We start from the raw sequence: 12,186 nt of genomic DNA, 5'->3' as shown, positions 1-12,186 counted from the left end.
ATGTATATTAATTTTTGAGGTTTTTTTAATTGTTTAGGTCTTTGAATGCAGTTGGTCTTACAGTTTGATATTGTGGAACCAAATTTCTTTAGGGTTACATTAACTATGAGTTGGAGCAAAATTTGGCCTATTATACTTCCTGCTAGGAATTATAATCAAGGTATCTCACCTTGGCTGTAACATGGGTTCTGATCCTGCAGAGGTTTACGCATACATGTTAATTTGACTGTTCTGTGCAGTGGTGTGGTCTGTCCCTGTGTCTGATTTCTGTCTATTTGGAGTTTAATGACAGATGGGGCTAAAGAGCTCTGAAGGTTTCCCTCATTTTTTAAACTAAGACGAGCCTAAAAGCTCAGCTTATACAGAAGCTTTCTCAAATGGTTAAAGGTTTGTGTCTAAGGCTAAGTTAGGCATGGACCTGATACAGTCTTAAAAGTTATAGCCAATGCAAGGAGTTTAGGCCATGTCTCTACTTGTCATGCCAGAGATCAGTCTTCTGGTGTTCGATTTAGCGGGTCTAGTAAAGACCCGCTAAATCAAACACTGAGGGCACCGCTGCCTGGTGCTAGTACTTCTCGATTAATGAGGTGTGAGGGAAGCTGACATGAGATCACCTGCTGTGAACATGGTACCAAGCTTGGGTTAAGGTACATTGACTCGGGTTTTTTGTTTTGTTTTGTTTTTTGTTTTGTTTTGTTTTTTTTTTTTTAATGTAGTTGGAGTTGCATACCTTAAGCTGACTTTTCAGCTTCTAGTATAAACTGGGCCTTAGTCTAAACAGCTGCTTTCTCCTGTTTGGAGGGTGCTTAATTCAGCAGAAAGTTACAATAGTTTGAATTTGCCATTGGTAATTTACATTTTTTTCAATTCTCACAGGAATGAATATTTAAAAATCATATTTTTCATATGCATTTTAAACAATCCTAAATTTTTTCTTTTCCCCTTTTTGGTATCTGAGCCCAATGGACTATAGTTCATGTAAGTTAGAGCACTGCATAGTATTTGTGTGTTCATATTCGAGTTTGAGTATAAGTTTTTTGCGAGCGAGGCTTTGGGTATGACCCACACCTCCTGATTCGCTTTCTATCTCTGTAGTGCCTTTTAATAACATGTTCTTCTTAAATATTTATAGAATATTCCACTTCATTCCTTGTTCAGACTATATGTTTTGTATTCGGTGTATACCCCACAAATATTAACTCATCCACTTAATTTCCTTTTACAACTTTGTACACTACTTCTCAGTCTTCATCGTATTCTTCCTTCAGAACTATGTAGTCTAAGTCAACCTAATTTTTTCTCACATCTAACTAGTGATTCCAATTTAGAGAATTTTTACTTTAAAATATAGAAGTTGTGAGAAATCCAAAGCCTCTCCGTCCTCTATTAAGCTTTTGCCCTGCTCCAAGTTTCCCTCTCTGCTGTACATGATTTTGACAAATACCTTGTGCTACCCTAAAGTGCCAAGTGAAAGAGGAAGAGATAGATGGGGGGGATTTTTAATAATTAGGATATCTATTTTTATCTAAGCAACTTTTACCTATAAATGTTGACTTAGAACAGAGCTTTACTTATTCAAACACTAGATGCTTTTCATGCATGTTTTTTGATCAGTACCATTGCTGGTTTTATAATGGCCTTCCTTTGTTTCTGTCTACCATTTAAAATGTGGATGTATTCATGTACTATGAATATATAAATTTTGAACTCTGCTACTGGAACCAACTAGCAAACGTCACAAATGAGATATAAAATCTCAATTTCTTGTTACAGATTATGTATTAAGTATGCATCCAGAAGCCCTGTTCAGAGAGTCAGACCCCTGTCAGGCTTGGTGCTGTAGAAACTCATAGGATGGCACACATTCCTATCCCTAAGGAATCAGCACTTCAAAGTTTCTTCTTTTTCATCTCTACAGAAAAAAAACAACCCTTTTAACCATAATCTTTTAATACTCTGCTTCATTTTTCTATAAATGAACTTTTGTGACAGTAAATCACTTACATTCTGAAGCAGGCAATTTCATAGCTTTTACCATTAAATATAAATGGATCATTAAAGCAGTTCTTGGCACCAAATGAGTAAATGGATGTTCATGAAGAAATCAGTTAATTTTTGAGCCATTCAGCTACAAAAGTTGAGATTTTTTTTTGTCCTCCTCTGAAATACATAGGATAATAGACACAAACTTAATACTTTTGTAACTGCATACAATACTACATTTTAATAATATTTTTAAACTGTTTATTTTTGAGATCATAATAGTGGTGTCTCTTTTCAGAAGCAATGCTGGAATACTTTCAGAAGTAAAATAAAGTTGAAAACAATAAAATTTAAAAAGTTTCCTCAGCCTTGAAACAATTTTTCTAATTCAGAATAAATTTGAAATTTATTCTTTCCATGTGCATTTAAATATGAAATCTTATTATTGCATGTTTCACTTTTTAAATGAATTTTCCATTTAATTTGTCCAAACTTTTTTTGTTAATTATTGTTTTGGCTTAATTTCTTTTAGAAACATGTCATTCAGGTTTATCAAAAGGTAGGATTTATTTATATTTAAAAAAGTGGCTCCTGCAATTAACATAAAATGTGGCTTTTTGGCCTTGGTTTTCTAAAAACTAAACTTTCTGCTGAGAACTAAATACTATCTTAATGGAAAGGAAAATATAGAAGGAAATCCATTGACTAATGATGATACTTAAGCATCTGTGGCACCTTTATAACAAGATGCAAAGCATGTCGTATGCACTCTTCTTTCTTTGATAGAGTTGGTAGTACCAAAAATAATTCTGTTCTTTATACTAATACACTTAGCATGCTTATGTTTGAAGAATGACATGTTTGGTACAGCTGAAAATGTAGACAAAATTTAAGGGTCACAAATGTGTAAAGGTAAGTGATGTTCTGTATACTTTATCCTCTAGTTTTCTTCATTAGGAAAATTCTTATCAAAATAGTGTATATTTTGTAGAGTATCCAACGCCACTTATTTCATCTGATATTGTCCAACATAATGACATGAACTGAAGCACTTAATTTATAAAATAAAAAAAGCATAAACAGTGTGCAAGTGCAGTGACCAAAGAAACCAGTATTGGAAAAACTGTCCTACATGGAAAGATTTTTAAGAGCGCATGTAGAACTGATTCTTTTTGGTTTAATACTGATGTAAATTAAAAGTAATTCTGTTGAAGCTGATGGAATTTCACTGGGGTAGTTAAAGAAAAAGTCAGGCACTCTTTTCTCAAAGTTTTGTTATGTAAACATTCTCCTAATTCCTTGGAAAGCCCTATCATCCACAAGCTTGAAGAAAAAGGTACTAACATATTCCAAAAATGAACTGTGATAGAAATAAGAATATCTTATAAATTACTTGCTTCTATTTTGTCTTTAGAAAATAGAATAAAAATAAGGGAAAATTGAAAAAACTTTGGGTTCCAATAACTGAATGTAGAGTAATATACTGAGGAAAAATGAAGTTTCACAATGAGAAACTAGGAAGTCACTCACTTCTGTCAGTGAAGACATCTAAAACTTTGTTAAACAATTACAAAAGGGACAGGGACAGCTCAGCCTGTACCTGTGGGTCTCCAGGGACGAGGATCTCTGGGGCAGGATCTGGGGGCAGCACTGGATGAAGCACATGTGCAGCTCCTTTAAAAAGTCCAACCGCTCCAGATCCTGTGCCACCTTCCTGAACCCACCTCCCCTGCCACTGCCTTCCTGGAGCATGGGGAAGAAAGAGAAGACAAGAAAGTGTGCACGCTATCTTGTCTTCCTTTCCTTCCCTGTGCTGCCTGACTTCCTGCGGTATGGTGGGGGAGGGAGTCCCATGGCTGCATGCCAGATCCATTTTCTCAGGAAGCACGTGTGCTGCTCCTCCCCTCCCCAAAACAGCGGGTGTGCTTCCTAAGAAGCTGGATCTAGCGCACAGCCGTGGGACTTACACCCACCCTCACCCCCTGCTTCAGAAAGCCAGAGCTAGCTCCATTTTCACAGGAGGTTATAGCGCCAGCGTGGGCTCCTCGTTCGGGGTATGGGGAACAAGGGAGGCTGGGAACACCTCACAATCGACTGGCTGTACCCCTGCAATCGACCAGTCAATCACGATCAACTGGTTGGTGACCACAATTCTAGAGTTACCTTTGAATAAAAATGTAGCATTGTACCTGAAGCATGTATCATTTGACATTGGTTAATGCAACTGTTTCAGGTATTCTGAATGCAACTTTTTCAGGGTTTTTTTAAAAAAGAGTTTCACAACAATGCACTTCTGAATTTTCCTTTCCACTAGTCGGAATGTATGTGCTTGTGACTTCACCAAGTATGTCTGTCTCTTTTGTTACATGCGGTAGGGATTGAAATACATCTTTGCTTGTAGCATACTTTTTTTAGCCAAATTCTACCTGCCATAAATTTCATCTACTGAAATTGATTGTATTTTAACATTGGCATTTATTGTAGTTGCCAGGACTATTACAATATCACTTCTAAGAATTTGGTAAATTCTGAGTGCTAGACAGTTCATTTGTTTTTCTTAATTAATATGTTAATAGTCTATTGCATTCTGATAGGTTGTATATCTCTTATACATTATGTAACATTAACCAGATATCACATAGCACAAGTGGGCTGGATCCAGCCTGCCAAGACTTTTGATCCAGCCCACACCTGCCTCTGCAACACAGAGCAGCGCTGCTCAAAATGGCTAGCTCAGGTGTGGACAGAAGGGCCTCTGTGGGCCAGATCCAGCCCCAAGCGAGTTGATCAGCCCACAGAAGCCCTGCCACCTTCTGCACCCAGGCCAATTAGAGCACAACATTTCCTCCGCCCTGCCAGGAGTGCGCAGTGCTTATAAGTGCCACGTGCTCCTGGCAGGGTGGGAGGAGACTTCATGTGCTTCCCCATCCCCACGACCTGATTGGCCTGGAAGCAGAAGGGGTAGCGTGTAAAGTTTCCTCCTACCGCCAGGGGCATGGGCACCAACGGGGAACCTTTGGGGGGGGGAGCAAAGACTTGACACACTGTCCCACTTCCAGACCAATCACGGTCTGTAGGTGGGGAATCAGGGAAGTAACTTGGCCCTGCCCCTTCTGCTTGAGGTCCCTCCTGGAGCCACTTCAACAATTTGTGAATTGGCCCCCAGCAAAAAATTATTGCCCACCCCTGGGCTAGCTGCTTCCTCTGGCTCTCTGCACTGCGGAGAAGAGGGAGGAAGAGGCTTCAATGTCCTTCCTCCTCTCCCATCAAAATATCTCAATAGAAGCTGAGAGATCTTGCTGCGAGCAGGGACACTCTGCAAACCCTCCCCGTCCCTAACCCTCCCTGCAGTGCAGAGAGCCACATGCATAGCCAGCCTGTAGTCCAGGGCTGCTGGCAGAGACAACTACCTGAGAGTGCTCCTGGCTGGGAACAATTTCGGTAAGTGCCTCCTGGACAGAACTTGCTCTGGCACCCTCCCAGACCCCGCACTCCCTTCTAAGCCCTTCCCCAGGCCAGAATCCTCTCCTGTACCCATACCCCCTGCTGGACCCTGCACCTAATCCCCTGGCCAGGTCACAACCCAAACCCACTTAGACTCCATCCATTTCCTTTCCCTCACAATCACTTATGGCTTTTAATCTAGCTGTGAAATATTCTTTAAACCATTTTTCTTAACGTTGAACTGGGTTTTTAACAAATCATATGTAGACAGAGAACACATGTAATGCACAAAACATAATTAATATGATGTACAGATTCGCTTCAGAATTAAGTACGAAAACTAAATTTTGTTACTGAATAATATGGAAAAATGTTGCAAAGCTTAAAAATATTATCTCAATTCTATATTGCTAAAGCTCATGGTAAAACAATCAACTTATAGGGCCTGAATCTGCTTCCATTGATACAATAGAAAAATACACAACGTCTTTACTAGAAATGGTGTCTGGCCCTTAGTTAAGAAATCCCTAAGGATAGTCTTTGCAAGAGGCCTACTCCGGACAGCGACTGTGCTACTATATACTCTGTGCTGACATAGTATGCTAGCAATAATCAGTACAGGAGCCTTCCTTAATTTTGAAATTCTTGTAGCCCCGACTTTTTCCCTCATTATTTTAAAATAAGACTGCAGTACTGAGACACTTCGAAATGTGATTCTGACCCTTCTCTTCCACCCCCACCCTCACCCTCCAAAAAAAAGTTGTTGCCAGGAGCAGTGTTCCTGATTGCCTACAACACCATTTTGTTCATATTGATTTTTCGTTTAGCTTCTTTGGTGTATACTTATGTGTAATTGTTGCTATACAGAAAAAAGCAATACGTAAAACACAGTTTGAAACTCTGCATTTAATTCAAGGATTTTTGTTAATTCTCTTCCACTATCCCTTCCCATTATTGTTTATGCAACATGCATGTTGCATCCTGTCTTTATTCACATGGTAAACTCTTCAGGGCGAGTACTGTCTCTGTGTTGTTTCATTCCCAGCGTGATAGGCTTCTGATTGGGGCTTTTGAGCACTGCGGCAATATAGAATATTGGTTACCTGTAATTGCTTATCTTCACTTTACCTTTGTGTTCCTTAAATCTGTCTCGCTGCTTTCATACTATTTGTATTACAGTAGCACCTATGGATCATGAATGATCCTTATTCACAGTCCCTGGTCTGTTCAGGTTCTTATACCATTCCTTTCACAATAGCATTGTTGGAGCACCATATCCATTTTGACAGAACTATACACCATATTCATTTTTACAGAGAAGTAGTTAGCAAATATACAGTTCAAAGTAGTTAGCAAATATACAGTTCCTGCCTCAGAGTTTACAAACCCATGTTAATATACAAAATGTCACTGGGAAGTACTTAGGATTGATACACTACATATGTGACTTGAATCCACAAAATATAAACTAAAAGCCACTTGACAATACATGTGTATGCCTGTCTAAGAACAGCTCATTACTGAAACTACTATGCACCACAGTTTTAATTGTCTCCTCTCACCATTTACCAAATTCCCCTTGTCTACTATGATTGGTGAGTTAATGTGGTATATGCCCGGGGGTTGATGGGTATGGAAGAAAACCAGGTGCTTATGGGAGATTTTTCCACCTTGATTTTGTTTGCCTTGAAGGTAGCTTAAAAGTAATATTAATACTTGTCATAGTGTTAAATAACTCTTCTTCCTGTGATCTTTATATTATTTAATCTCTTTTACCCTTCTCCTTGTCTTCTGGAAGATGAATCAATGGTATAGGAATTCAGAAGAATTGATATTCAAAGGAATTTTACACATTGAGAAACTGAATTTACTTTGATTTTTTCTTCTTATGTTAACTTTAATTTATACCCTGGATTAAGGAAGGGTGGGAAAAATTAATCAGATGATTGTTTGGGTTTTTATTCATTTATTTATAATATTTATTTATGTATTTATTTATTTCAGTATATTTGATCTAAACGATGAGTGTATACATTAAAGCTGCTTTTAATACTATTTTTCTTTTACAACTTAATACTTTAATATTAATAATTAGTATATTTTTTTTACACTTATTTAATACATTTTAAATATTTCTTCAACATTTTTTTCCCACTGGAATCTTACCTTTTATCTTCATGGGTATTAGTGTAAAAATAGTATTAAAATTAATACTAAAAGTTTCTACTTTTTAGAACGTGAGGCTTGTATATACATTTTGTGTTGGTGGGCAAACATCTGTACTCTAAGTTGGCTGTAATGTTGAAAATCATTGAATCTTTGCTTAGTGTCATAATACAGTATATTATAATTACGGTATAATTGAGATGTTGCATTTAGCAGCTATTCAGATGTTATGTATGCTAGTATAAGATTTGTCTTCTCTTTCCCACTTCCTTTGTTTCTGCATTCTTTTCAATGAGGCTCCCGACTGAATATGAGAGGAACGGGAGATATGAGGGCTCAAGGTGAGGGTAATGATTTTTGTTTAAAATGTTACTTAGGTGAGTGTGTATCTTTCTTCTCTTGTTTATATGGCTCAGGGCTCTAAGCAGCTAGTTTTGTTTCCTTTAACTCCTTGAAACTATAAACCAAGAAGCCTTCCACCCTCCTCCCCGGGAAGGCGGGCTGGCAGAAGCTGTCTGTCCCACATTCTTGATTGAATGCATTTTAACATCCCTAGTGTATATAGACTCGAGAGGGTTGCTGCAATGCAGTGCCTGAGGACTAGAGGCAAAAATGTAAAGGAACCCAAAGGGTCTTTATGCAAGAGTTTTTCAGTGAATTGTATCAGTGAATTTCAACTTGTATTGGAGGTGGCTTTGGGCTAAGTTTTTAAAATGCCTACCCATGTTACTTAAAACTGCTATCTTAATTAGGGTTCCAGACATTTCTAGAGCTTTTCTGGTGCCATATGGTCCAAGAATATTAGTGCATGTAGGGTGTCACCTTAATTGAATTATAGGTGAGTGAAAACTTGCCTTCAGCATGGTAGTAATCAGGTTTTCATCCTCCTGTCCCCATTCCATCCAGTTGTTGCTCATGCTAGTTGTGTCTTGGCTTAGTGAGACTGTAGGCTTTTGAGGTGGGAATAGTCTTACTATGTGTATAAAATATACAATGCCTAATACAACAGAGATCTGCTCCAAGTTGGAGCCCCTCTGAGTGTTTCTTTAATACAGAAATGCACAGTGACTTGGCAGTTCTGCTTCAACACAAGAGTTGAGGCTATTGATTGTCCTATTAAATAATAAATAAAATATTTTTTTTCAGTCGCAATGTAGCTGTGGATCAGAAGGATGAAAATAAGGAAGCCAAGCCCCGGTCTCTCAGATTTACTTGGAGCATGAAAACTACCAGTTCCATGGATCCTAATGATATGATGAGGGAAATTCGTAAAGTCCTGGATGCCAATAATTGTGACTATGAACAAAGAGAGCGTTTCTTGCTTTTCTGTGTCCATGGCGATGGGCATGCGGAAAATCTTGTACAGTGGGAGATGGAGGTGTGTAAACTGCCAAGACTATCACTGAATGGAGTCCGCTTTAAGCGGATATCGGGAACATCCATAGCTTTTAAAAACATTGCTTCCAAAATTGCCAATGAATTAAAGCTGTAAGAAAAAAGTAATTAAACTGTAAATTAAGTAGCTTCAAGTGTTTTTGAGAACACCGATGGAAATGTATAGAATAATATTTAGGCAATAACTTCTGCATCTTCTGAATCATGATATTAAAAAAAATGGAAAAAAGCTGCTGAGCTGGGAGGGAGAGTTGGACTTTTTTTTTATAAGTGCACTACAGCATTAAAGTTGCCTACTATGTAAAATATTACCCCTTCTGCTTTATTTCCATTGCTCCAAGTCTTTGACAACAAACTGAAACACACGGTATATGCATTTAAATATGCCTCCTGTTTGTGTGGATGTGAGAATGTACAGTATGTGTGTATAATATATTAAGTATTATGTGTAAACTTTTCATTTACAACATCACAGCTGTACCAGTACCTCTTTTGGGGCTAATTTTGGTGCTAAAAATTGAAATGCCCAAGGAGGAAACACTTGAGTTAATATTTAAATAATTGAATAGTTACCCAGTAAATGCAGTTTTACAATTCACTGCTGTGTTAAGAAAGTGTGAAGGGTTTGAATTTATGGTTGTGAACATTACTCCTGTTTAAGTAGATTTCATGAGAATTAAAATTTCACTTTTACTCAGTAAGTCTTGCATTATACTGCTCCCACTATTTATTATTTAAGTCTGAATCAAATTAAAAAATAGAATTGATCTGTGCATTGAAATTTGGGTAAATGCTTAAATTTCTCTGTTCATGTTAAACATAAGTGTAAAAATACATCCTTTTAATCTAATTTGTCTTTTATGATTAAGTAAAATGATTACCATTCAGTAAGCTCCACCATTTACTGCCACAGAATGTAAACTGCATAGTTCAACAAGAACATGTCTTGTCTTTAGTGTCTTGTCTTGAGGTAGAAATATAAAATATCTGATTCGCTGGAACTTGACTTAATGATAATTTCAGACAAAGTTCCTACTGTAGAGACTAGGCCAGAATCATCAGAAGAACAAAAGGGCTCTCAGTTAAATTGTAAAAGTTCTGGTGAGAATTACCACATGCCTGATATGCCGACTTTCTACGTTACTGCTGGATATGTTATCCTTTTCCCATGAGCTGCAAACATGCGCTCTTGTTAAAATCCAAAAGAGGAAAGCCAGGATCTGCTAATTGCTTTTCATACTTAAATGAATTTAACAGTGGTGCAAAATACCAGATTGACAGCCTTGGAAACTGAATCCTATAATGTGATTAACATAACAGCAGTGACAGCCATGGTTCAGCCCCTCCTCTGCTCCTTTCAATGTGCTTCAACACCTTTCTAGGAGGCATTACTCACATATATGGGACGATAGTTCGGTCTCTGCTCCAGAGGTGATCAGTTGAGGTGAGCTTTTTTTCTCAGACTTCTACTATATTGACCAACTCATTTCCTATAGATCAAACAGCCACCAGATGGTACCAACTCTTAGTCACTACTGACCTGGGCATGATTTGAATCAGAATCCTAACATTCCTTGATCCATTCAATCTACCTACTGATTTTTCCTTTCAGATATTCAGTTTGCTGCAGGGCATCCCCGCTGTGCGTCCAAGATACATTCCAAAAAATGTGACCATATAGGGAAATGACGTAAGGCAGGGAACTTTTTTCCAGCAGCTTACTTCCATTTGAGCGTATTGGTATTGATTTTTTTGTGTTAATTTTTTTGCATGACATAAGAGCAGGGAATTGGAGGAATGCAATGGTTACTACAAGCATCAACAAAGTTAGTGCAGAATCAACATATGCGGGGGCAACATAGAAGGGACTCACTAAGGATTTGTGTAAATTATACACCATATTATTTATTTGGTTTTATTTTATATACATATAGTGTTTATGGTCCCATTCCCATGCAGCAGTTAGGCACGTACTTAACATGTTCTTTAATTCAGACTCTAAAAATTAATTTTTAAAATTACAGTGAGCTAATATAGTTCATCACTGTGTATGCAGCTTAGGCTTGACCCAAGGTGCAAATGCAGAATCCATCGGTCATGTGTTAGGTTTTGTGAACCATACTCCTGAAAACAAGACTTTCATCCCTTATACCTCTTCCTCAGTCTCTAGTGACCTTGCTCTAAGCATTGGGATAAGTATGCTATCTAAAAGATCATTAAATGCAATAAATATTCTTGAAATTATATGTATGTATATTTTGAATCATGAACTGACTTTAGAACTCTTGGATGCAAATGGAGCTCGGTGAGTATGTATGCTTGTTTTGCCACGAAAACTCCATTTTATAATAGCAATAAGAAATTACAGGACAGATGTACTTCTCAGGTGGAGATTGACATAGCCTTTCATTATGTTAAACACTACTCAAGATGTATTCTTTTCATCCAGTAGTGCACTACCTGTTGTGTTATAATTTAACTCCATCTTTAAACACTGATTGTAAATCTGTATTTGGTGGAAATTCCAAGTTTCATATTAAATGTCTCCTGCAATACTTTGTTCTATTTCACCCAGTTAGTATATAATTGTTTCTACAAAGTGCATCAGTATAATAAGTTTTAAGTATTTTTAAAAGTTTGTACTTAAATATTTTTGTCTTAAAATGTATTCAAAAAGTACTTTTAAAAATAATCTGTATTTGAGATATTGAAATTCACCAAATGACATATTTATTAGCATTAGAAACAGGTTTTTAACAGTTTCCTTGTCAAATATAATCCAAAACTGTCAATTGCAATAATATTACAAATATTTCTTGATCATAACAAACACAATGTCCTTCTTCATCCTAAAATGCAAAAGCTTGTGATTTGTTGTCTGGTTCATTGATAGGACAATCAGTGAAGGAACTACATTCTCTCTCTCTCTCTCTGGAAAGGGAGAGTGTGTGTGTGTGTGTTTTTCCGGCTGCATGACAGAATGATGTCATCAGGCTCTCTGGCTGCAATAGTGGCCAGAGAGAGGGGGTAGGCGAGCATATCGAGCAAGAGGCACAGCCACCTAGTGCTATTTTAAGAATAGACTTAATGTAAGAATATAGATTTAAATCCTGCATGGTCACGGAGATCTTTCAGCTCAGGGACTACCTGCTGGTAAGAGATGGCAGGATTGGCTCTATAGTTACTTTATCTATCAAG

General features: G+C 37.5%; 1 protein-coding gene across 7 annotated transcripts in view; it reads left to right on the top strand.

Moving 5' to 3' along the window:
• Positions 1-9,689, top strand: part of MARK3 (microtubule affinity regulating kinase 3) — a 115,521-nt gene extending 105,832 nt beyond the window's left edge. For 5 of the 7 annotated variants that reach the window (XM_089778343.1, XM_006130992.5, XM_014577463.4 and 2 more), the window contains 3 exons: positions 2,516-2,542; positions 7,890-7,934; positions 8,740-9,689. In XM_089778343.1, the coding sequence (XP_089634469.1) occupies positions 2,516-2,542; positions 7,890-7,934; positions 8,740-9,085 (418 nt within the window). In that variant the 3' untranslated portion in view covers positions 9,086-9,689. The remainder of the gene's footprint in view (positions 1-2,515; positions 2,543-7,889; positions 7,935-8,739) is intronic. The other 2 variants (XM_006130993.5, XM_006130994.5) reach the window with 2 other exon arrangements.
• Positions 9,690-12,186: the final 2,497 nt, after the last annotated feature.

This window comes from Pelodiscus sinensis, chromosome 5, assembly GCF_052426305.1.
Source record: "Pelodiscus sinensis isolate ZL-2025 chromosome 5, ASM5242630v1, whole genome shotgun sequence".
In the NCBI taxonomy this organism is placed as follows: Eukaryota; Metazoa; Chordata; order Testudines; family Trionychidae; genus Pelodiscus; species Pelodiscus sinensis.
Note: the sequence above shows the minus strand (reverse complement) of the source record. Positions and strands in the feature narration are given on the sequence as shown.